This window comes from Bombyx mandarina, chromosome 20, assembly GCF_030267445.1.
Source record: "Bombyx mandarina strain Sakado chromosome 20, ASM3026744v2".
Taxonomy (NCBI): Eukaryota; Metazoa; Arthropoda; class Insecta; order Lepidoptera; family Bombycidae; genus Bombyx; species Bombyx mandarina.
Genome location: NC_143226.1, coordinates 1,882,836 through 1,907,736, shown reverse-complemented (window position 1 = coordinate 1,907,736; position 24,901 = coordinate 1,882,836). Strand labels below are relative to the sequence as shown.

General features: G+C 37.8%; 1 protein-coding gene across 4 annotated transcripts in view; it reads left to right on the top strand.

Annotated features, from left to right (window-relative positions):
* Positions 1 to 24,901, top strand: part of LOC114245100 (putative divalent cation/proton antiporter TMEM165) — a 48,194-nt gene that overhangs the window by 10,253 nt on the left and 13,040 nt on the right. For 2 of the 4 annotated variants that reach the window (XM_028177109.2, XM_089736150.1), the window contains exons 1-2: positions 1,878 to 2,272; positions 22,291 to 22,644. In XM_028177109.2, coding sequence (XP_028032910.2) covers positions 2,114 to 2,272; positions 22,291 to 22,644 — 513 coding nt within the window. In that variant the 5' untranslated portion in view covers positions 1,878 to 2,113. Of the gene's footprint in view, positions 1 to 1,877; positions 2,273 to 22,290; positions 22,645 to 24,901 lie in introns of those variants that run through there. The other 2 variants (XM_028177110.2, XM_089736151.1) reach the window with 1 other exon arrangement.

The window sequence follows — 24,901 nt, the reverse complement described above, 5'->3', positions numbered from 1 at the left end:
TACATTTTGTCGCTTCGGTTTTAGAACTAAGTCGTAATCGTAATATGATGGAATTAACTGTGAATTCAAAGGTTTATATGGAGAAGCCCAATCCAGCGGTTTTGTTCCATTTTAACGGCCGTCTGGTGTAGTGGTAAGTGACATGGTCACTACACAAGGGGGTCGCGGGTCCGAATCCCGCCAAAGGGAAGGTATTTGTATGATAAATATACATGTCTTTTCCAGGGTTATGGATTTATCTTAAATATATGTATGTGTATAATAAAAATCTTATATTTATTTCCGTTATCTGGTACCTGTAACACAAGTTCTTTACGAACATAGCACGGGACCAGTCAACGTGGTGTGATTGTTAGTAAATATTTATTTATTTATGCGCAAGGAGTTTTGCCGCAAAGATAGGCTATATAAGCCATCTTCGAGCACACGAGCGCCAAATCGACGGATAGTCAAAGAGTCAAAGTGGTCGCCATGGCCGAAATCGGTCGGATGAATCATCATCATTATTTATTTATTATTATTTATTTATTATTTTTCCGCGTATGGACGTATAAAATTTCAGTCAGTAGTCTGAAATTACTGCATGTTTAAAACGGAATAAACGCTAAATTAATAGAAAAATACTTTATTAAACTCTAACCTAAACTCCTCATATTCTCCAAGAAGTCCAAATAATATTTCTTTTCATATCAACCGCATTCGAATAGAAAAGGATTACATGTCTTCTTTAAAGGCTTTAAAGTAAAAGTATTTGTTCTGAAATAAGATAAGACTTAATTTAGTATTTAAATAAAGCCGAGATAACAGTTCTTGTTCGATTAAAAAAAGTAGTTTGAATAACCCTTGCTCTTAGTAGAATTGTAATCTATACTAATATTATAAAGCTGAAGAGTTTGTTTGTTTGTTTGAACGCGCTAATCTCAGGAAGTACTGGTCCGATTTGATAAATTCTTCCAGTGTTAGGTAGCCAGTTTATCGAGGAAGACTATAGGCTATATAATATTACGCTAAGACCAATGCAAACGGAGCACCAATAAAGAATGTTTCAAAATCAGGGTTGTTTTCCCTTTTGAGAGCTTCCACTGCGTGCGCTACGCCAAAATAATGTATGAGAGAATTGTTCCCCTTTAAAAGATCTAAAAAAAATCCGCGGCAACACATGTCTATATATTAAGGTTGGCTCACTATAACGTTTTTTATGCCAAACAAATTTGTTCTAAAATAAAGCATTTTTTGTAAAGGTGTTTTCATAAAGATGATATTAATCCTTATTCAAATAAATACGTTATTCATTACAACATTGATACACCCAAATCATTTCAAGATAGGCTTTGACAATTATAGATTTTTCTGGATTTCTCCAGGATCCCATCATCAGATCTTGATGATTACAGGACCATTCGGGAAGTCTACCCTTTCGAACAAAAAAAAAGAAAAAAGAATTATCAGAATCGGTTCAAGCCTTCTCGAGAAATCGATGAACATACATATATAAAAAATTATGGTCGTAATAATAACTTCCTCATTTTGAAGTCGGTTAAAAAACGTGATTTTAGTACCTTAAATAGCTCCTTAATATTCTATTATTCAAAAATATTTTCACTTTCTACGTAAATGAAGAGGCGGGTAAAATTTAGCGTTATGCCAAAGTAACTATTCCACGCGGACGAAGTCGCGGGCAAAAGCTAGTAAATAAATAAAAAATGAAATCTTGCTTACCATTGACCACGACTACTTTTGTTACGGGAAATGTCTCGTTACCGCTCGGCTTCAGCTTCAGCTCCTATTCGACTTTGTTTACAGAAGTTAAAAAAGAAGCGAATAGTAAGATTCACTTACCGTGTTGAGTTAATTCCTTCAAAACAATTAATATGGATGCAAGTCGGACAGTCAGCGCGCGTACAACACCGCGCGCGGTCGCGTCTCTACAAATCTAAAGGAACTTCAAAGAAAATTTTAAACGAAATAAAACCTTATCTGATATTTAAATGTTATCTTCGTCGAGTTTTCGAACGCGCTCATATGTTAATGTGACAGTTTACATTTTTCTGCGGTGAAGTTGTGAAGTGTCAAAAAAAGGAGGGAAATATTATAATTTTTTTTTTTTTTCAAAATGAACGTCACCGATTTTTATGACGTGATGCCTACTACTACGCCAGCATTGGATTTATTTAATAGGACATCAATCAACATGTTTAATAGCACGGTGTTCAATGAAACAAGTACGGAAGCCCCCGATTTTCGTACGTGGTTAACGGATATCGTACTGAAGGTTTGTTTTTCTTTTTGTTTTGTTTAATAATTAAAATTAAAGCGTGAAGTATCAAGAAAACATCGGCGTTTATTTATAACGCAACTTTGAGAACGGACTGTTAGTATCGGAGTATCAGTATTAGTAAATAACCAAAATTAATGGCGAAAAGGCCTATTTTGAGCCAAAGTGAACAACCATCACCCTGTTTGTTTCTTATGGGTTAACTGAAATTTCGACCTCATGCCTCAAAGTGGTTGAAACACAAAGTGACATACTGGTGCGGGCATGCACATCGGTGCAAAGTATAATAAAAAAAGTAAATAACAACTACATAGAATACATAACAAAACAAACATAAATTATATGTTTAATGTAGGCATAAGCGGCACATTCATTTTTGTTTCTTTTGAAAGTATAAATTTCCTCAAAAAAAATTCGTACAAAAAAGGTGTGTAAATAATTTATGTTAACATGCTTCAGTAAAAGACACGTATTTTTTTTTTAAATCTGTCGTAACGTTTTTGACAACACAGTTTTATACAACATTCAAACTAATTATAAAATTAGTTGTAACAATGTATGAGATTTTCGACATCTTAACTTTATTTATTTATTGCGTAGGCGGGTGGACGAGCTCACAGCCCACCTGGTGTTAAGTGGTTACCGGAGCCCATAGACATCTACCACGTAAATGCCGCCACCCACATTGAGATATGAGTTCTAAGGTCTCAGTATAGTTACAACGGCTCCCCATCTTTCAAACCAAAACACATTAATGCTTCACGGCAGAAATAGCCAGGGTGGTGGTACCTACCCGTGCGGACTCACAAGAGGTCCTATCGCCAGCAAATTATAATTTTGCGGGTTTGATTTTTATTACACGATGTTATTCCTTCACCGTGAAAGTTAATCGTGAGCCCGTTAAAAGTTAATCGTCTAATGAAATACGTACTTAACAAATGCTTTTTTTTTCCCTACCTATGCTGATAGCCTTGAGAGGCTATTTCAGCTTCACCCTAACGTGTGTAGGTGAGCTTACGAGGTTCAAACCGGAGTGTTGCTAACACTGACCCTAGCAAGAGCAGTGCTTCGCAGAATCTACCACCGGATCGGAAACGCGACCCACTGAGAAGATCCGGCGAGAAACTCAGTGGGCTGTGTCTATGGGTTAATTCGCTCGCCGAGCCCTTCGTCGCAAGCGACGGGTTCGACGAGGACGGTGACCGGTGCTTGTGATGTCTAAAAGCACCGTTAATGGATCGGGAGGATCCGTAATGACGCGCGAGCAGATGTTAATAACATATGTTAAGTACAAACAATAACAAATGTTAAGTACGTATTTCATTAGAAAAATTGATACTTACCAGAGGGATTCGAACACAGGTGCATCGCTAAATACGAACGCACCGGCGAAATATGAAAACTTCAGAAAAAAATTGCTTAAATTATGCATAAAGTATCACTCTTTCTCTATACATTTATCGTAGACTAGCTGACCCGGCAGACTTCGTAGTGCCTCAATCGATAAATAAAAGACCTAAGATTTTGTATAAATAAACCCATATCAAAAGGAATCCGTCCGACACATCAAAGAGAAAACAAAATTGTTATTTTTATTTAATTCCGAGCATTTTCTTAATTATCTACCTTTTAAACCTTCTCTGGATTTCCACAAATAATTCAAGACCAAAATTAGCCAAATCGGTCCAGCCGTTCTCGAGTTTTAGCGAGAATAACGAACAGCAATTCATTTTTATAATATAGAGATTAGGAGAACATGAGTTCATGTAAAATTTATAGTAAAATAACGTGTTTCTATTACTGCAAATGTGAAAATTATCTCAGGCCTAATTGGGATTATATGTATGTGAGTCGCGCCCGCCACTGCTTCACATCAGTTAGTTGATCTTGATTCTCTATCTTTGTTTGCAACGGAATCTTTGAACACCATTCTCATCGACTTCAAAACGTTTGATTAACTTGACGCGAATCAAGGACCGATGACAGTAGAATCATTTTATAACTACGCTCTAATATCCTGATCAGAATCAATAGGATTAAAGAAACAGGTATTAATTGTTAGTTCCGTTTGATGTATAAGCGAATGTTTTTTTTTGTTTGTTTTTAAAAATCAAACCCGCAAAATAATAATTTGCGTAATTACTGGTGGTAGGACCACTTGTGAGTCCGCGCGGGTAGGTACCACCGCCCTGCCTATTTGTGCCGTGAAGCAGTAATGCGTTTCGGTTTGAAGGGTGGGGCAGCCGTTGTAACTATACTGAAACCTTAGAACTTGTACCTCAAGGTGGGTGGCGCGTCTACGTTGTAGATGTCTATGGGCTCCAGTAACCACTTAACACCAGGTGGGCTGTGAGCTCGTCCAACCATCTAAGCAATAAAAAAAAAAAAGCATATATTCATACACTGTTTCAGAACTATTATCTACTCGGGTCGCGTTATATGAGTGATTAATAAGATGTCTCAAAAAAAAAAAACACACCGTGCGATAAAATTTAAATTTAAAATTAATTTTACCATTTAATTGATATATTTCATTTATATTTAAAACCGTCAAGTATTTGTAACGGATATGTTTTTTTTTTTTTTTTTTTATTGCCCTTGTATGTAGACGACATACGGCCCACCTGATGGTGAGTGGTTACCGTCGCCCATGGACTTCAACAATGCCAGGGACAGAGCCAAGCCGCTGCCTACCGCTTAATACTCTCCACAAGCCTCGTTTGAAGAAGGACATGTCATAGCGCTCGGGAAACACCGTGCAGGGGAGCTCATTCCATAGCCGGATGGTACGTGGCAAAAAAGACCTCTGGAAACGCACTGTGGACGACCGCAGTGGCTCCAGGTAGTACGGATGAACTCTACTCCGGTGGCGGGCGGTGCGATGGTAAAAACGAGATGCCGGTATCATCTCGAACAATTCCTCAGAGCACTATATGTACAAGGAAACGGCAAGAACAAACGCGAGCTTAAACCGTTGAAGGGTGGGGCAACCGTTGTAACTATACTGAGACCTTAGAACTTGTATCTCGAGGTGGGTGGGTGGCGCATTTACGTTGTGGATGTCTATGGGCTCCAGTAACCACTTAACACCAGGCGGGCTGTGAGCTCGTCCACCCATCCAAGCAATAAAAAAATATATATATAGTTTTATTTGTGTTTACTTTTTTGCCTGCCTATTGTCAGTAACCTCGACGGGTTCTTATGCTCGTTTCACCGGACGTCTTATGTTTTCGACTCCCTAAAACCGAATAAGATATGTACTAAGAGTGCTCTCTCAGTATTTTAGCTTAATCAGGGCATCGTTTTTCGGCTTGGATATCGATGTCCAGACAGGACAAGGAACTTTATTTGCTAAATAGTAATTATGTACGTGTTTGTTTGTTTGTACAGTCGTTGTTGGCACTTCGGCGTGGATTTTTAGCATATTAACGTCAGCAAGATACGTGACTTGTTAGAGACGTCAAAATGATGTTGCGCTTGGCACGGTCAACTAGTCTACGGTGATGAAGATGATCGTGTTGTATAACTCTAATGCTTCCGTGTCTTGCCCACGTATGGATTGGGCCTTAAATTGACAAACCAAAAAAGGTTACGTAGGCAATTTAAAAAAAAAAAACTCCGTAGTGCCAAATTCTAGAAAATTGAAATATTTAATTTATAGTTCGAAAAAGAAAACTGTTTTTTTCGAGTCCAGGGTTCCTTTTTGTTAGTTAAGGAAAGATTACTGGTGGCCCGAAGGCCTTTCCGGTTTCTCCAGGTCATGTGGGCGAGCAAAGGCTCAGTCAGGAGAGATGGGATTTGCTAACAGCTGTCCGAGCGCCTCCAAAGGCGACCTAACAACTCAAAAGCAGCTGTTTCGCAAACGAATCTACTCAAGTGATTTCGGTGCCTCTGAAACAAGTTAATAGGGGTGTCTTTAAATTGGAGCAAAGTACCTTGAAATACTTCGTTACGTAAATAAACAGATACAAGCTAATAAAAGTAGGAGGTATTAAGAACATGCGTCTTTTAAAACAAAACAAAAAACAAGCTCCGACAAACACTGAATTAAAATAAAAACATACAAATGACCGGAATTAAAAAAAATTATAAGCATTTAGAGTCTGCTCTGCTCTGAGGAATTGTTTGAGATGATACCGTCATCTCGTTTTTATCATCGCACCGCCCGCCACCGGAGTAGAGTTCATCCATACTACCTGGAGCCACTGCGGTCATCCACAGTGCGTTTCCAGAGGTCTTTTTTGGGACGTACCATCCGGCTATGGAATGAGCTCCCCTCCACGGTATTTCCCGAGCGCTATGACATGTCCTTCTTCAAACGAGGCTTGTGGAGAGTATTAAGCGGTAGGCAGCGGCTTGGCTCTGCCCCTGGCATTGTTGAAGTCCATGTGCGACGGTAACCACTCACCATCAGGTGGGCCGTATGCTAGTCTGCCTATACGGCAATAAAAAGAAAGATACAATATAAAAAACAGTAGTAGGTATTTATAAACTTGCGTCCTTTAAAACAAAAAAAAAACATGCTCCGACAAACACTGAATTAAAATAAAAAACATACATATGACCGGAATTAAAAAAAATAATTGATAAGCATTTAGAGACTTGTTTTTAAACCATAAAATGTATAATTTGTATACGAAGTACCATGTTTTACCGCAGACCATAATTAAATTGCTATTGACATACTTTGAATGCTGTCTGCATTTACAATTGAGATTTTGTTTTAACGTAAGAGTAAAATGTATAAATAAATAAATAAATAAAGGACGTATAGAGATGCTTGAAAGCGATGCTTGACAGAAGAGAAAGGACTTACTGGTGGCAGGACCTCTTGTGAGTCCGCACGGGTAGGTACCACCACCCCGCCTATTTCTGCCGTGAAGCAGTAATGCGTTTCGGTTTGAAGGGCAGGGCAGCCGTTGTAACTATACTGAGACCTTAGAACTTATGTTTCAAAGTGGGTGGCGCATTTACGTTGTAGATGTCTATGGGCTCCAGTAACCAAATAACACCAGGTGGGCTGTGAGCTCGTCCACCCATCTAAGCAATAAAAAAAAATGCGAATATTTTATGCCCTTGAAATAAAAAGCTACTTATTTATTGTATATAAAGTAGTATTGAGGTCGCATTCGAAAGTTTTCACGTCCGATACGTATTTATGGAGTTGACAAAGTTTTTTAACGTGCATCAATAATACGGTACTTTTTATTTCAATAAAGCAGGGGTTTCCAAACTTATTTTGTCTACTGCCCACTTTGAGGATAAATTATTTGTCAGCGCCCCCTTTTTTTCACTTACTTAAAAACCATTATAGCGAGAGCTCAGTCGATGTCTAAGCGTTCTCCTAGATGAAATTACAAATCGCCTCCCAAGCCTCTCACAACGCCCCCATTTTTTTCTGGATCTCGTTTCCGCCCCCCTTTAGGCCCGCAGCGCCCACAAGGGGGCATTATCGCCCACTTTGGGAAAGGCTGCAATAAAATATCATGTTTGCTGTACCAAGTATTCCAAAGAAACAAAAAAAACCTTATTCCACGCGTGTTGGAATTTGTTTCAAGACGTCACACCTCCAAAGATTGTGAGACCATCTTGATTTTTCTACTACATCACGCTACATCAGCCTTCCATCTGCACACCTGACTTTAAATTAACATGGTATTTCGTTTTTGGAAGTGTGAAAGTAGCCCCGATGATTGGAAATTTAAAGAGCGGACGGTTAGCGTGGTATGGACATGTGATGCGCAGAGAGAAGATGCATGTGACTAGGAGATGTATGGAAACGGTAGTGCAAGTTAGAGGTCGACCGAAGAAGACATGGATGGAGTGTGTGAATGATGATATTAGAGAGAGAGAGAGAGAGAGGAGTGAGTATTGAGATGAAGGCTGATAGAAGAGAATTAAATAGAAAAATTTGCTGTCCCGATCCCACCTAATTAATGGGTTAAGGAAACAAAGAAGAAGAAGGTATTTTTAATTTAGAAAAGTAAATGTTTTTACCTTTAAACAACGCTATAAATTTATTTGAAAAAATATATCTATAGGTAAGTTTGTGGGTAAATTATTCAAAGTTGCATATAAAGTGCATAAGGATCGCATTGAAATTATATATTCAAAAAAGTGTTGCGAATCACGGTCTTTTGGCCTTGAGTATCAATCACTTCTTAGATCAAAAACCAAGAACCTATTTATCTACATACAGAAGGAAAACGAGCGATTTAAACTCTCTGTCTACAAGCCGCTGCACGACATCCTTGGTAACCCTGAACCGTTGAGTCAGCGTTCCATAAATATCCTCGGTAAAAAACCTCATCTTGCACGTTTATTCATAAGACCTACAAAACTAACTTAAACTTCCTCTCCCTGACAAAATTTTAGCAAATTTACAATATACTAGCACTGCTCTCAGACCAAACTGATATAGATTCATAAGATACTAGCCGTACTCGGCCGCTTCGCTGCGCATTTAAAATTGACATTATTATTTATTGTCATTATTAGGGAGTCCAGCACTACCCATTAAGTACATGTATTTTTTACATAGATACCAAGTTTCAAGTCAATCGGATGCATGGTTCAGTAGTTATAACGGAACATCCGTAAAAACCACTGTAGATTTATATATTAGTATAGATTATTGACACTTCTGTACGCATATAAATCCAGCACTCTACAATAGTTGTACACTTACGTACATAAACCCTTCGTTTCTTATAACAAATGAAAAAAATATATACGGAAACCGAACATAGATCACAGGCTGCAATTCCTTTTATGATTGGATGGTTCATTTTTTCCCTATCTAATTACTGGTAGTCCTCTTGGCCTCTTGGCTTAATACACTTACGCTCAGACAACTAGGACTGTGAGCAACATTGCATCGAACTTCAAATGTTTTTATACTATGACGATACAATATAATTGGTATCTTTAAATAACAAATGTGTTTGATATATGTTTTGAAACGTAATTAATCTTGAATGTCCAATTGAGTAATAGTTCAGTGACACGAAATCTCTATAATATTACGTGTAATAGATAACGATGTACACACACACGAACTTAAGGACAGAATTTTTTTTTGCAAGTACAGTTTGGCTACGAATCCATGGTTTCTTTTATCTTTTTCTTTTCGCAACCGTCGGTTTTTAAATATCCTTCTTAAAAATATATTTTTAAAAATAACACCACAGACTACTATTGCACTTAAGCGTCTTGGGTTTTATAGATATTTAATGACATCTATATAAAAATAATAATGGGTAGGTAATTTTTTTTGGGACTACCATCAGCTAAAGTTTTGAAATGCTTATATGCTATATGGTTACGTATAGTTCACGTTATTGATCACGAGGTACAAACAAAGCAATGCGTATCAAATAATTGCAATGTTTTTTTAGCAGTAGCTCCAGATATTTGACATAATATGCCCGAATCGCTCTAACAGTGTTTGGTTTAGGCGACACTTTTGCAATTTTGCAGGAGAATCATTTAAAGTTTAAAATTTGCAAAAAGTATTATAACAACTTCATACAACATAACTTATTCAGCTATTTGAATGTGGTGAAATTAATTGAAGTTCGATTAACAATATCGAATTGTTGATGCTAATAGAAAATAAAACGGATCTATAATTACCAAGATCAATGTCGTATATTAAATGGGAAATGTCGCTTAAGCCAAATAACCGTTCACCCTTCGATATAGGTATGTGTCGGAGACGGCTATTGGTTTGGTAGCAAAACGAAGCAGCGCTATACCCGAGAGGTGACAACACGATCGTAATGTCGTCAGAGCTCGGCTAACTTCGTGCTACAACAGAGCCTAGCCGATGAAGGCGTGCATAGACACCATCACACTTACCAACCAGCCTTCTTGAAGAGCGGTGTCTCCATCCTAAGAACTGTCATTCGTTTTCGTTTGCTAACGTCAACAGAAGATTTCTAAATTGTTCTAAGATAACAAACGTGTTTTGTGTACTCAATATTTCTCTTCACTCGATCACCTTACTGTTCACCCCTATGATGTCTGACGATGGTCTAAATAATGCGGTTTCTCCGACATATGTATGTAAACAAGTTACGACAACATTACATTAGGTCCGTCGCTCTATCGAGTAACTTCACCCGTTCGATGGAAGATCTTCACTTTGTCGATACCTCTCAACTGGCGACCCCGAAGTGATTTTAACACGCAACCTTCACAACTTGCAAATTTGGGACGACCACCCCCCAAATTTGGGGTGTCCACGTCAATCTTTAATAAACAACGTAATGATAATCATGTAATTTGTATTTGAAGTGAATCAGCAATCCTTAATACAGAATTTTTACAGTTGAAATATTGGTATGCGTTTTATCTCTACCGCAGACTATAACTATACCAATGGCGATATGATCTCTAAGCACCGGTCACAGTTCTCATCGAATACGACGAAGAGTTCGACGTGCAACCTAGCCTATAGACAACCCACTGAGTTTCTTGCTGGATATTCTCAGAAGGGCGGGATTTCGCTCCGGTGGTATATTCGGCAGAGCACTGCTAGGGCTAGTGTTAGCAAATTCTCTCAGGTTGTGCCCGTGAGCTCACTTACCCGTCTGTGAGAAGCTGGAATAGACCCTTAGGCTACCAGCGATTAAATAGGGAAATAAATAGCTTAAAGATGAAAATTGTGTTAGTAGCGTACTGGTGTAAATGTACTGATAAACTCGTTCGATCGGCAGTCAAGAACTTTAGTCATGTAAGTACCTACTACATTTGTAGATAATGTTTGACGTTGAAACCAATACCGACGTTTAGAAACTCTTAACGGATCCTGCGTGATAATAGTATTTCTAGATATCGGTCGGAAGATATTCAGAATTGTGTCTCATGTATAGGACAAATCGTCTTCTCGCATTAAAACTGTATAGGTAATCTCAAAACTTACTAATTTTACAGGAGAGTGTTTTAAAGGTTTAAAACATGCGATATTTTTAATATTAATCATCTTTGCAACATTTATTTTTTATTTTTTACTCGTTACATTATCTGTCTTTTAAAGTAAGATAAAATTATGTATTAATTTTGTTAATAGTAGTCAAAATATAGGTAAACTAAAAAAAAAAAAACTAAAATACGCTCTTTTGACAGTATTTATGAGAAAAATACTGGTGATCAATACCAAATGATTCCGCATATTAACTCAATTTCAAATATTTTTGGAAATTGTACACTTTTAATGCGAAAAGACGAAGTGTTCTTGGAAAAATATATGTGTGTATGTAAATATAAAAAAAAACTACACCTTAATAGCAACTTCTACCGCATTTCGGTTTGAAGGTCGGGTCAGCCGTTATACTGTAAAATTGAGACCTTAGAACACAAGCCTCAAGGTGGGTGGCGGCATATGCATTGTCGATGTCTCTGGGCTACTTCATAACAGATGAGCCGTGAGCTCGTATACCTATCTCAGAAATAAACGAAGAACCGAAATAAAAAAAATGTAAATAATCATTTTTATCTTGTTAATGATATTACGCAAAAGTAATAAACTTATTGCAAATCTTATCAGTCCTTGACACAGTCGCAAATTTTCAATGAATTTCAACGTCGTTATATTTATATTTATTTTTTATATATGTAAATAAATGTGTGTATAATCAAGCTAAAAAAACCGTTGTAATTAACAAAGTCATCTAAATTTGCTCTTTTATTGCGCTATGTGCTTAGTGCGAGTTTTTAAATTTCTCGATCGCATAAAAGTCAACTCAAATTTGTATGGGGTTAGAACGTCAAGTTAGAAAGTCATTCTCACTTTCTTCGGGCATGTGTCGCGGCGAGGTGACGACTCAGTTGAGCGCCTTGTGGTGCAGGGCATGATAGAGGGTACAAGACCGCGGGGCAGATCACCGTTACGATGGATCGACCAAATAAAGGCAGCTCTAAGCGGTCCCGTTAACGAGTGCACAAGAAGGGCCGCGGTACGCGAGGAATGGCGACGTCTGGTGAAGCGCACCACCAACCGAAGTGATGACCACGACCACTCTGCCAAGAGTGCATACGACTGAGAAGAAGAAGAAGAACGTCAAGTCGTCGTGGCCTAAAGGATAAGACGTTCGGTTTATTCGTATGTAGCGATGCATCGGTGTTCGAATCCCGCAGGCAGGTACCGTTTTTCTAATGAAATACGTACTTAAGAAATGTTTACGATTTACTTCCACGGTGAAGGAATAACATCGTGCAATAAAAATCAAACCCGCAAAATTGTAGTTTGCGTAATTACTGGTGGTTGCACGTCTTGTCAGTCCGCACGGGTAGGTACCACCACCCTACCTATTTCTGCCGTGAAGCAGTAATGCGTTTCGGTTTGAAAGGCGAGGCAGCCGTTGTACTGTTAAAAGTGAGACCTTACAACACATGTCTCAAGGTGGGTGGCGGCATTTACGTTGTAGATGTCTATTGGCTCCCGTAAACACTTAACACCGTGGGCCGTGAGCTGGTCCATCCATCGGACCGTGGACGAATTTACTATAACTAACACTATGAAGTACTTATTGGAACCCAGACACGTAACATGTTATTGGAATGTATATACAGCACAATTTGAAGACCACCGGTCACTTTTTTTTTTTTTTCCTACCTATACAGATAGCCTTGAGAGGCTATTTCAGCTTCGCCCTAACGTTTGTAGGTGAGCTCGCGGGGCTCAACCGGAGAGTTGCTAACACTGACCCTAGCAAGAGCAGTGCTTCGCAGAATCTACCACCGGATCGGAAATGCGACCCACTGAGAAGATCCGGCGAGAAACTCAGTGGGCTGTGTCTATGGGTTAGTTCGCTCGTCGAGCCCTTCGTCGCAAGCGACGGGTTCGACGAGGACGGTGACCGGAGCACCGGTCACCTTAATACATTAAATGATCGAAATCTAAATTGTACTGTACAATGTCTATACCACCATCCCGCCTTCGGACTGCAACGTAAAATTTTAACAAGAATGTTGTTTATTAGAATTGTTATTGTTAAGTACAATACGTTACAAAGTTAATGATGTATACATGAACGTATTGTATGTATTTGTCGCATTTATTTATCAGCTATTATATGTGTATTTTATATTTAAACAGATGTAGGTATGTATGTTAAATGTGCCCACAACAAATACATATATCGATGTAATTCTCTGCATGATGTTTGTTTAAATCGCACGATAATGCCCTCGACGTCCATTTCGCCAATTTAATGTTTAAAGTTTAATAAAAAAAAAAGAAATAAATACGATTACATTTCTGTCTCCATGCTTATGTAATTTTGTATAATATACTATATATAACAGTCAATACGCGATCATATATATTAAATTATATAATTGATTGAGACTGACCTCATGCGTTGAGGTGGAGACATTAGCGTTCTTGACAGCGGCTTGGCCGTGACCCATCTATGATCTGGCAAAAACATTAATCGCGCTAATAAAAATAATAAATCCTCCACGTTATGTTTCAAACGAAGAAATTCGAACTCTTTTTGGAGAACATCGCAACAACTTCTCCGATAAACTGTTGATTGTTCCGATGCGATGGACCTGAACTTAACGTATGTCTCAAGTTGAGTGTGCACCTAGACACGTCCTTATGTCTTTACGCCCTAGACACGTCCTTATGGATCCATGAGATCCAATAACCCTTGCATTAGACGCCTTCAAATCTAACACTAGGGGTAGGGACTCCGGTAACCGTACTAGTCGAACTCGACAAAGAGTTCGACGTGCAACCTAACCTAAACATCAGCCCGCTGAGTTTCTCGCTGGATCTTCTCAGCGGGTCGCGATTCCGATCCGGTAGTAGATTCATTCACGAAGCAGCTACTCTTGAATTGTTAGGTCTTCTTTGGAGGCGCTCTGGTAGCTGTTAGCAAATCCCGCCCTGACTGAGTCCTTGTTCGTCCACCTGTCCTTGTGAAACTGGAAATTTATCCGGGCCACAAGTAATCCCTCAATCATAAAAAAAGTAGAGTTGCGGCGTGCACGTTGTCGTATCCTACTACCCCATTGATTTTCTCGCCAGCCCGTTTCAGCAGGTCGCGATTGCCAGGGTCAGCGTTAGTAATCCTCTCAGGCTGAGTCCATGAGCTCACCTCCGGTTGTTGGAATAGCCCCTTAGGCTATCAACGATTAGGGAGGGAGAAAAAACTCCCCCAAGCACCAATATTGGAATAAGATCTGTTTTATCGGCCTTTGAAAAGGTCTTACAATGTTGGACACATCCTGGTGAATGAATTCAAGAAGCAAATACGTATAATGTAAGCCTGAGCGTTGGTGCTACGTGCAAAAATCATAATCTCTGAAGTTCTTGTCGAGCGATTGACGATAAAAAAAGGCTTGTTTATTTTGAGATCACGTCTACGTAAAATAAATTAAGTCATCACAATAGTTTTTCCTCGATGTTGGCAGCGAAACATGAGAAAACAAAAACAAAAAGTTTAAAGTTGATAAGATTACATATAATTATTTTTATATATTATATAATTAGATTTAACATAATTATTTTTTAATTTTAATAGACTAAGTGTACCAGAAGTACACCTTTTCATATTATATTGTTGGTCAGCAAAGGATTATGTGGCTGATGTATCGAATATTAATTGAAGAGTGACTTTTCAAAACGGCTTATTTCGGGTTCCCAATTTTACTAATTTTTTTAATGCCAATCGGGACTTTGTGTACACTCACATCGTATGACGTGAAGTGTTCGGTTCTAAAGTACTTAAATCTCGAAGAAAATGGCCATAGAAAATGCTTTCCGCAACAAAATAGCTTAATTCACATTAATTCTCGGCCCTACTAATTATGATAGGAGTTTTTTTTCAAAATGGCTCATTTCTAGAACATTTTGTTGGGAAATTTTGTTAATACGTATCAAAAAGCCTTAACAACGTAACAAAATGGCTTATTTCTTAGGAGTGCTGAAACAAAACATCTTATTTCTTGGAGTTTGCGACTAAATGGATTATTTCCTTAAATCATATGATAATAACTCATAATTTAGAGTATTAAAAAATATATACACCGTGAAACGATCTATTAACCTACCTAGATTATGTACATAAAAGTTTGTTACTAAAAATGTTCATGTATGAAAAGTTTTCGTATTTTTCTTGTTCCTGAAAAAAAATATCATACAGAAATAAGCCATTTTGAACAGTCACTCCTCAATTATATTATAATATGTAAATTTTTAATAATTACTCCTAGTTTTTTTTTAAGTGTTAGTGACAATTTTAGTATAATATATTTGTGACTGGCGTCATGTTTCAAGATTGGTCGCGGCATTCACGTTACGATAGCTCCGATAACCACTTCATATCCACTATATCAGTTGAGCTGTAAGCTTTCTGTGTGCAACGAAAAATCCATTGTGTGATAGAAAAGACTAATGAAAAAAAATTTGTATGAAAAAAAAAATACAGTGCGCATTTTCACCTTGTACGTTCTTAGATCTATACTTATACTTATTACTTATTACTTATAATATTATAAAGAGGAAATATTTGTTTGTTTGTTTGTTTCGAATAGGCTCCGAAACTACTGGACCGATTTGAAAAATTCTTTTCCATTAGAAGCCGACATTGTCCCTGATGAACATAGGCTACTTTTTTTATTTTTTTTTATTATTTTTTTTGGTTTCATGTGTGTTTTAATGTTTCCGAAGCGAAGCGAGGGCGGGTCGCTAGTAAATAAATAAACCTATAAAACACGAAACGAAGACTCTCGGTTTTCGTATGTTTACTTAAGAAAATTATAAATGAAAATTTATTCAGAATGTAATGCGCGCGCGAATGGTGACAAGGCTGCTGGATGGATTTTTAATTAAAGGTTCAAAGCGTCGCGTGCTAAACTTTATACAACTACTGGTTACAACACTTAATACAACTACTGGTTTTATACACTTACTTGTGGTAGGACCTCTTGTGAGTCCGTGCGGGTGGGTACCACTACCCTGCCTATTTCTGCCGTGAAGTAGTAATGCGTTTCGGTTTGAAGAGGGTGGGGCAGCCGTTGTAACTATACTTGAGACCTTAGAACTTTTATCTCAACGTGGGTGGCGCATTTACGTTGTGGATGTCTATGGGCTCCAGTAACCACTTAAAACCAGGTGGGCTGTGAGCTCGTCCACCCATCTAAGCAATAAAAAAAATAAAAAAAAACTACCCGCCTAATTGACTCGTGGTCGGTTAGCTGTGGTAATGTTGAACGTGGCTTTGTCGCGCGTATTCTGATGTCTATAGGCTTTAAAAAATTGATAACGGTCAAAGGGTTTTGTACAATAACGCTATGTACTCTGTGTACTAGTGGTAAAGCGTCTTTTGAGCTGGCACAGCTTGATACCACCTCCCTCTCTGTTTCCGACGCGAAGCAATAATACGTGGGACAGCCGTTGTACTATAAAACTGAGACCTAGAACTTATGTCTCGAAGTGGGTGGCGGTAATTACGTTGTTTATATAAATGGGTTCTGGTAGCCGCTTAATATCGAGTGGGCCGTGAGCTGATTCATTTGTGTAAGCAATAAAAATATTCTTAATAATTCGTTTAGGAGTAGTATACCCAATTTCATCTACTTCTCTTTCTAATTATATCTTGGTAGTAGAGTTGGGTCCGCTCAAGTTGGAGTTGTTAACCTCTGCCAATATCAATGAATAGTTGGTTCACGGTGTGGTATAAACCGGTCCCATTATCCGCTTCGAGCTGGATAGACCGTTCTAACGGCGATGTGGTCATCATTGCTCATGGACATCGCGTTTCCAGGCTCACGGTCAAGTGGCTAATCTATGTCAAGCTTAATTTATCGTCGAGCAATAATTAAATATCAATGAATAGTTGGGCGGTGATATTCACGGTGTGGTATTAACCGGTCCTCATAACCGCTTCGAGCCGGATAGACCGTTCGAACGGCGATGTGGTCATCATTGCTCATGGACGTCGCGTTTCCAGGCTCACGGTCAAGTGGCTAATCTATGTCAAGCTTAATTTATCGTCGAGCAATAATTACTCATCATGTACTCATTCTCACTTCTAAGTGGGATAGTGTGAGTTCAATATAGAAATAGATTAGATTAAATACTCTAAGGGCCTTCCTCTTTCGTTTTTTTTTTTTAAATTAGATTACAAAAAAAAACAAAAAGAACCGAGAAACATTATTACATTTTCCTTTCAACATCAAGGTTTTCCGTTTCCAATCGAGCATTACATAGCGTAGCGGACTTGGCGTGAACCTTTTTACAATTTAATAAAAACAGAAGTGTAAAAAAAAATATTTAAACGTATAAGAATAATATTTGTATTTAATTATTTTTATTATATTATCTAGTATAACACAATTTTTATTGTATATTTTTCATTTTATTTTTAGTTTAAACCACGCATTCCGCTTACGATATGTTTTTGGTACTGTGTACAGTATCAGTAACCTTCTCTGGAGTGACGATACTATTATAGAGTTTCATTACAATCCGATGAATGGTTTGGAAACGCATACGACAAACGTACAAACATTCATTCTTATTTATAACGAGGGGAGAAAGGTTATTTGGTTAAAGCGACATTCATTTTTGCAACTTTACAGGAGATTAAATTTAGAAAAAATATATTATAACCAAGCAGATTCCTCATCTCTTTGAATGGGGTAAACTTATATTTTTTTTTTTGTTATATAAATATGAATATTTACTAACAATCACGCCACGTTAACTGGCCCCGTGCTAAGTTCGTAAAGAACTTGTGTTACAGGTACCAGATAACGGAAATAAATGTAAGATTTTTATTATACACATACATATATTTAATATACATCCATAACCCTGGAAAAGACATTTATATTTATCATACAAATATCTTCCCTTGGCGGGATTCGAACCCGCGACCCCCTTGTGTAGTGACCATGTCACTTACCACTACACCAGACGGCCGTTAAATTGAAATTCAATTAAAAACATCGAATTCTTGATGCTAATACCAAATAAAACGGAGCTTTAATTACACAGATAAATGTCGCGTATTAAACCAAATAGCGTTTCTGCCCTTGGTATGTATGTTTCTGGTCCGTGTGACCGTATGTGTCCGTGTCCTTGCCTCGCGTGAGTTTCCAGTGCCCTATTATAAAGAAAAATACAGTCTCAGTTTGAAAATGTCCAGTGTTGAAACTTGACTAAAAAACTTCAATCAGCGTTGGTAATGAAAATTCCAAATTATCTATAAACTAGTCAATTTTAAAGAAACCAAATATTCTAAAAAAATTAAATAAAAAAAACAGGAAGTCGTTTGTTTATAAATAAATAAAAAATATACCGGTTCATGTATTAAAAAAAAAAGTTTCATTTTAGACCCTACGGCGATGTCACTAAGTTCTTATTTTAAATGAAGTACATATTAGATGTTCACGCGTCGTAAACACGACTTATAATTTCCGGATCTTACTAAATTGTATATTGACATATTTTTTTCATATTAAATCGAATCTAAACGAATTAATCGAAGCGTTGGACTACGCTACCAATTTAATTATTTTTTTCTACCATTTCTAGTGACCTCGAAGGGTCATGCTAGATTCACAGAACGAGTAGATGAGCTCACGGAGCTCTAACCTGGTGACATTGCTAACAATAGCCCTAGCAGTGCTTCGCAGAATCTGCCACCGTATCAGAAATGCAACTCACTGAGAAGATCGGCGAGAAACTCAGTAGGCTAATCTCACCTGCCGACCGAGAGGGCTGGTGGTCGTGGCGTCGACGACCGCTAGTCCGGCGTCCCGAGGGGGAGGGTGAGGGGAGAGATGTGCTTTGCACTAAACACTTCACTTTCCCCCCTTTGCCTTTTCATGAGTTCTGTCTCATGCGAGCTTTGGACGTTGGCTGTTGAGCGATAGGAGGTTTGAGTCGGTTCGACTCTCGACTCCGACATACTCCGCCTGCCGTCCCCGGTGGAGGGCGGAAGACCGGCGATTTCCTCCTGACCAAAAAAAAAACAAAAAAAAGGCTAATCTCATGTTAATAGCCAAACACTATGACAAGAATCCCCAAAAACCTTACAATAGTAGATCTAAGTTTGTGCTTGGTTGGGAAGAACGCAAATATTAGCCAAGACTATTTCAATAATCCCGCAACGCATATCCAGATTCGTTAAGACGATGATGATATGGCTCTCAAATTTACGGACAAAATAATAAAAGGTTACAGTTTATACACAGAAACGACAATGTTCAAAAATGTTAACAAATATCTACTAAAAAAAAATACAGTAAAGCTTTGTCGAACTCATCCGGATCGATAAATATTTATGTCAATGAACTTTTGGTTTTCTTTTGATGCGCCATGCAATAATATCGAGATAAGAAAAAGAAAAAAATAGTTTTTCCATATAGGTAATTGAAAATCCAACGTTTTATTTGTTCTATTAATGTTTGAAATAATTGATCATAATCTAATTGCATTCAATCAAATGGTAGTAAAGCAAGTACTGAAGCCAGGATCGGTCTTTGTGGCGAGGCTTGGGGGAGGCCTATGTCCAGCAGTGGACGTCTGTGGGCTGATAAGAAAGCAAGTACAACAAACAGTATATAACGGCATAGCCGAATCAATCATGTTTTATAGCAGGGAAGTAGACAGAACGGGAGAAGCCCTAAAGTGTATTAATAGTAGCAGTAGTAGTAAAAATACTAAAAAAAAACTTCAGAGGTGTCAAGGGACACTCGGATGGAACGAAGTTCCTTTCGATTAATTAGTGAAGGAATTGTAATTTTTTTTTAAGTTATAATAATAAATTACGGCATTATGAAGAAAAAAAAAACAATACTATGAACTAAATTACTATTGTTGAAACGCTATCTCGAGAAACTGTACTCATTACGCGGACCAATCGGATACGAGCAATGTCACGCGATAAGCGCCTACACGTTGATTGGTCAGAATGACGGATCTAAAAAGTGTCGTGACAACTTTTCGTAAGAATTTATAGCAAAAAGTGTCGTGACAACTTTTCGTAAGAATTTTTTCCGTCTAGCCCCTTTCACAACGCGCGATAAGGAACTTCGTTCCAATAATTAAATGTATTAGTATTTGCATCGTTTCGTAATAATATTATTACGTCGCCCTTTACGTACGAGACAATAGTGTTATCTAAACACGCGAACGTAATTCGGTGTTTAACCAAATAATGTAGACGTGTTTATTTAATTTTAAGTCTGTCCTCTAGCTGATCTTCGAACCGCTCAAATGTCTTTGTCCCTTCTTTGTAGTGTTTATGGCCAACTAATATTCAATAACAATGAAAGGTTACAAGGACAAAAAAACTATAAAAAATGGTAATGTGCCAACTGGTTGATTGATTAGTGGCTGTAACATTTTTTGTCACATAAACTCAAAACACTAAATTAGCGAAATAGTTTCGGTTACGTAGAAGAAAAGTTTTCACGACCACGAATACGCTCGTCCGTGACCACACATGCCATCTCGGATCCTCCCGATCCATTAACGGTGCCTTTAGGTACCCCAAGCACCGGTCATCGTTTTCGTCGAACCCGTCGTTAGAAATAATAATTATTTAATAATGATAATAATAACAAATCTTTATTTCAGAAAGACTATAAGAATTACTCGTAATCTATGTTACTTAAAACATTACATAATCAATAATATCGGACTCTATATGTTATTTTTTTTGAGTCCTTTCTAAGTGTCAGCTGCAATTTCTATTGACCAGCAGTCCCTTGATCTTGCTTGATCTAACCTTCAGAATACAGTGGTGCCACTGCCATAATAAACACGAGATAATATTCCAAAAAGCAGTCCTAATTATGCCTATGACTCGCGAAGACTGAAGAGAAAAACTCAGAAGAAATGTCTAATTTGCGTGAAAATCTCAGAAATCTCAATCCAATTCAAGGTCAATGTTGGTTTTCCGATTTCTATATGTCTAGGTAAATGTTAGACCACAGAGTAGATAGATATAATATGGCGTTTTGGCATCGACACGGATTACCGGATGTGTATACGTCATCAAGTTATTAATACATACAAGCGTCTCTATATTATTTCAGAAAATTATATTTATTTTTACTAATAATCCTCTGTAAGCTCAGTACAAAGATACTGAATGACGTAAATTAGAATCTATTCTTGACGAAGTCTGAGTTACTTTAGACTATGTAATACTTTTTAAATATTGGTACATTGGTGCTTTTCGAAATTTGAGATATGAAAATACTTCAAAATGCTAATTTTTAGATCTATTTTCATTTAAATTATAAGCTCAATATCCCAAAATCACCAGAGACCAGTCTATATGATGGATACCTGTAGCGTTTCTGTCATACATTGAAAGCCGACAAAAGTCGTATGAATGTAACAGATGTTCCAAGATAAAGATAATTTCCCATGGTTCTGAACTGCTGCATTTGGAATGTTGCGTCAGTCTACCGAACAAATTCGAAAATCTTCCCTTTATCTTTCCCCAAATACCCATAGTCTATATTTCTCTAATACCGACGTACCGTGGTTCGAACAAACTCGAAGGCCATCATAAATGGCGGGTAATTAATGCAGATCTGTATTACTTGTTTATCTATTAGCAGCTGGAGCGTGCACATGCCAATGAAATGTAAAGAAAAACCGCAACAATTCTCTATACAGCAACAATGTTGCAGTGATCGTTGGAATCTACATGTGTTGCTGGCGAATGATAACGTACAATCCTCAAACAATGTCTTTTGAAGACGACAAACATGTCATTATATTTTATGTTTACTTTGTTACGTCATGGAATGATTTTAAATATATCTCGTTCGATATTCGGCCCAATTACTTACTGCATCATAATAATGTAAAAGATTTGTTTTTAATGATTAATAATTGGATTATCCCCTAACAATAATCGGGATCTTTAGGCGTCAGTCGAACTTGAATAATTTTACTATGGTATTTATTGAAAACCTTTAAATTAAACTAGAAGGATTTTTTTATCCAATTATAAAATAATTTATCTTTACAGAGAACGGCGTTACAAGGCAACTTCTGGCAAGGATTCCTCGCTTCGTTGTCAGTCGTCATCGTCTCAGAACTAGGAGACAAAACGTTCTTCATAGCAGCGATAATGGCGATGAAACATCCAAGAATTATAGTTTTCGCTGGAGCTATTTCGGCCCTTGTATTCATGACGATACTATCGGCTGCTTTCGGCTGGATTGCCACCGTGATCCCAAGAGTGTACACGTACTACGTCAGCGCGGCCTTGTTCGCGATATTCGGCATCAAAATGTTGAGGGACGGCTGGAAAATGGACCCCAACGAGGGTCAGGAGGAGTTGGAGGAGGTGCAGAGTGAATTAAAAAGAAGAGAGGATCAGGTTAGTAGTGAATTTGTTGTTAAAATTAACAGAATTAATCAAGGTATGTTAATTATGGCAATGGGTACTGTTGAAAACGGTGCTTAAGATGTTGCGGGCCAAAGTTTTGTGTTAAATATCTGGTATCGGTTTGGTAAATATCTGGCACCTTCATAGAGGGCCTCGTGGTGTATACGTAAACATATACTTATTGTATAAACACATATGTCTAAGATTGTGGACCATTCGTGATTAAAAACCGCTAATTAAGACATTTGGATGTTCATTGTTTGAAATTTAAGTCACTTGTTGATATTGATTAAATATACCTACTTATGTAATGTAAATGATGATCTGCTTGCAAATTTGTGTATGTTTTCAAGGGTTTTTCCGTTTGTTTTTATGATCAGTTGAGGCATGACAATGTGAACCGCGGAGACCGACGTCGTTGGTCGTCGACTATTGCCTCGACGACCCGTCGGTCGGGCGTCCTTGGGGTGGCGCCGCGTGTCTGGTAGTGTTGACCGCGAGAACCTCCCTACTCCGACCGGGTTCTGACCTCGGACGGAGATCGGACGTCGGGTGTAAGAGTGCAGGGGAGTCGTTTAGTGCGGCAAGGCCCTAAAATTCTCTGGGCCCGCGGTTTGCTCCCAACACCTGTAGATCGTCCAGTCCCATATAAACCGCGCACCCCTAGGCGCGGGGACCTCGTAGGAGGATCGGACCCCGGGCCGAAAAAAATTACAATGTGAAACGCCAGCTATATTTACCCGTGTGGTCGAAGGTTTCAATTATTTTGTATAACAACTGTTCCCCCGTTAAAATGAAAATGCATCACTGCTTTGCGTTTGAAACATCCAGGATGATGATACATATCGGTGCAAGTTATACGCGACACTATAATAGTACACTCATATTCATACATACATATAATATTATATAATATGTGGGTATGTGTCGGCGATACGCCACGGTTTTCACACATAAGATCTATTACAATGAAAATACAATACAATTCTGTGAAACATTAACATTGCTTGTTTATTACAAAAAGCCACGTCTTAGTTTTACAAAATTAGTCATTTTTGTGCTGGTTATAGCAATTACAACTCCTTTTAAACAAACAAATGGTACATACACAAACAAACTGCAAAACAATTCATAAAATGTAGCTTAATATTCACGATAAATATTTTAGTGATTTTTACATGACATGAATTTAGCTTACATAAATTACTTTTTAATACATATAAGCTGACATTATTATTATCCAGCCTAATAATGAATGACGCCAACAACATCATTTGCATAAAAAATTACAATACTTAATCAAATTATTAGGGGGTTACAGTATGAAATTGCCGATAAGTACTGAAAAATTTATTTTTTATTTATTTAACATATTTATTTAATCAAAATATCTAACATTAATAATCATATTATATATATTACCATAAATTGCTGCAATCTAACAGGAAGGTCATTTATGCCTTTGCGATAGAACTCTGGTGATCTAGATTCTACAAACTGTGTGAAAGCATTTTGTACTGGCTCCTGCAAAGAAAACTTTTTATCACGTAGAAAATTGTCCAAGACATGAAAAAAATGGTAGTCCGTTGGAGCAAGGTCTGGGAATACGGAGGATGACGAATGGTTTCTAATTGCAGTTCCTGTAGAGTTAAAACGGTTTCTCGTGCTGTATGAGGTCTCGCGTTATCATGGAGCAATAATGGTGAAGATCGATTCATGAGTCGGGGCTGTTTTACTGCCAGTTTTGCTATCAATGTTCGGAGTTCGGCACAGTAGACATCTGCCGTTATTGCTTGACCAGATCGGAGAAAGCTATAGTGAATAACACCATGCTGAGACCGCCAAACTGTTACCGTTATCTTTTTATTGGTGAGCTTTGCTTTAGGATACTGTTGCGGCGTTTGACCTGGGGTCAGCCATTGCATTTTTTGCTTACGGTTATCGTAAAGAATCCACTTTTCATTACATGTCACAATTCGATCCAATATTCCTTCATTTCTGTATCATTTGATCCAATATTCCTTCATTTCTGTATCGATTCACACAAGGCAACACAAGTTTCAACACGCGTTTCTTTCTGCAGATCAGTCAAATCATGAGGCACCCATTTTTTATATTTTTTTATTTTATTGATTTGACGCAAATGAGTCAATAATTTTGGTAAGGTAACGTTAAACCGTGCCGCTAATTCCTGGGTAGTTTGGCTCGGATCGGCTTTCACCATCTCTTTCAATTCATTGTTATTCAC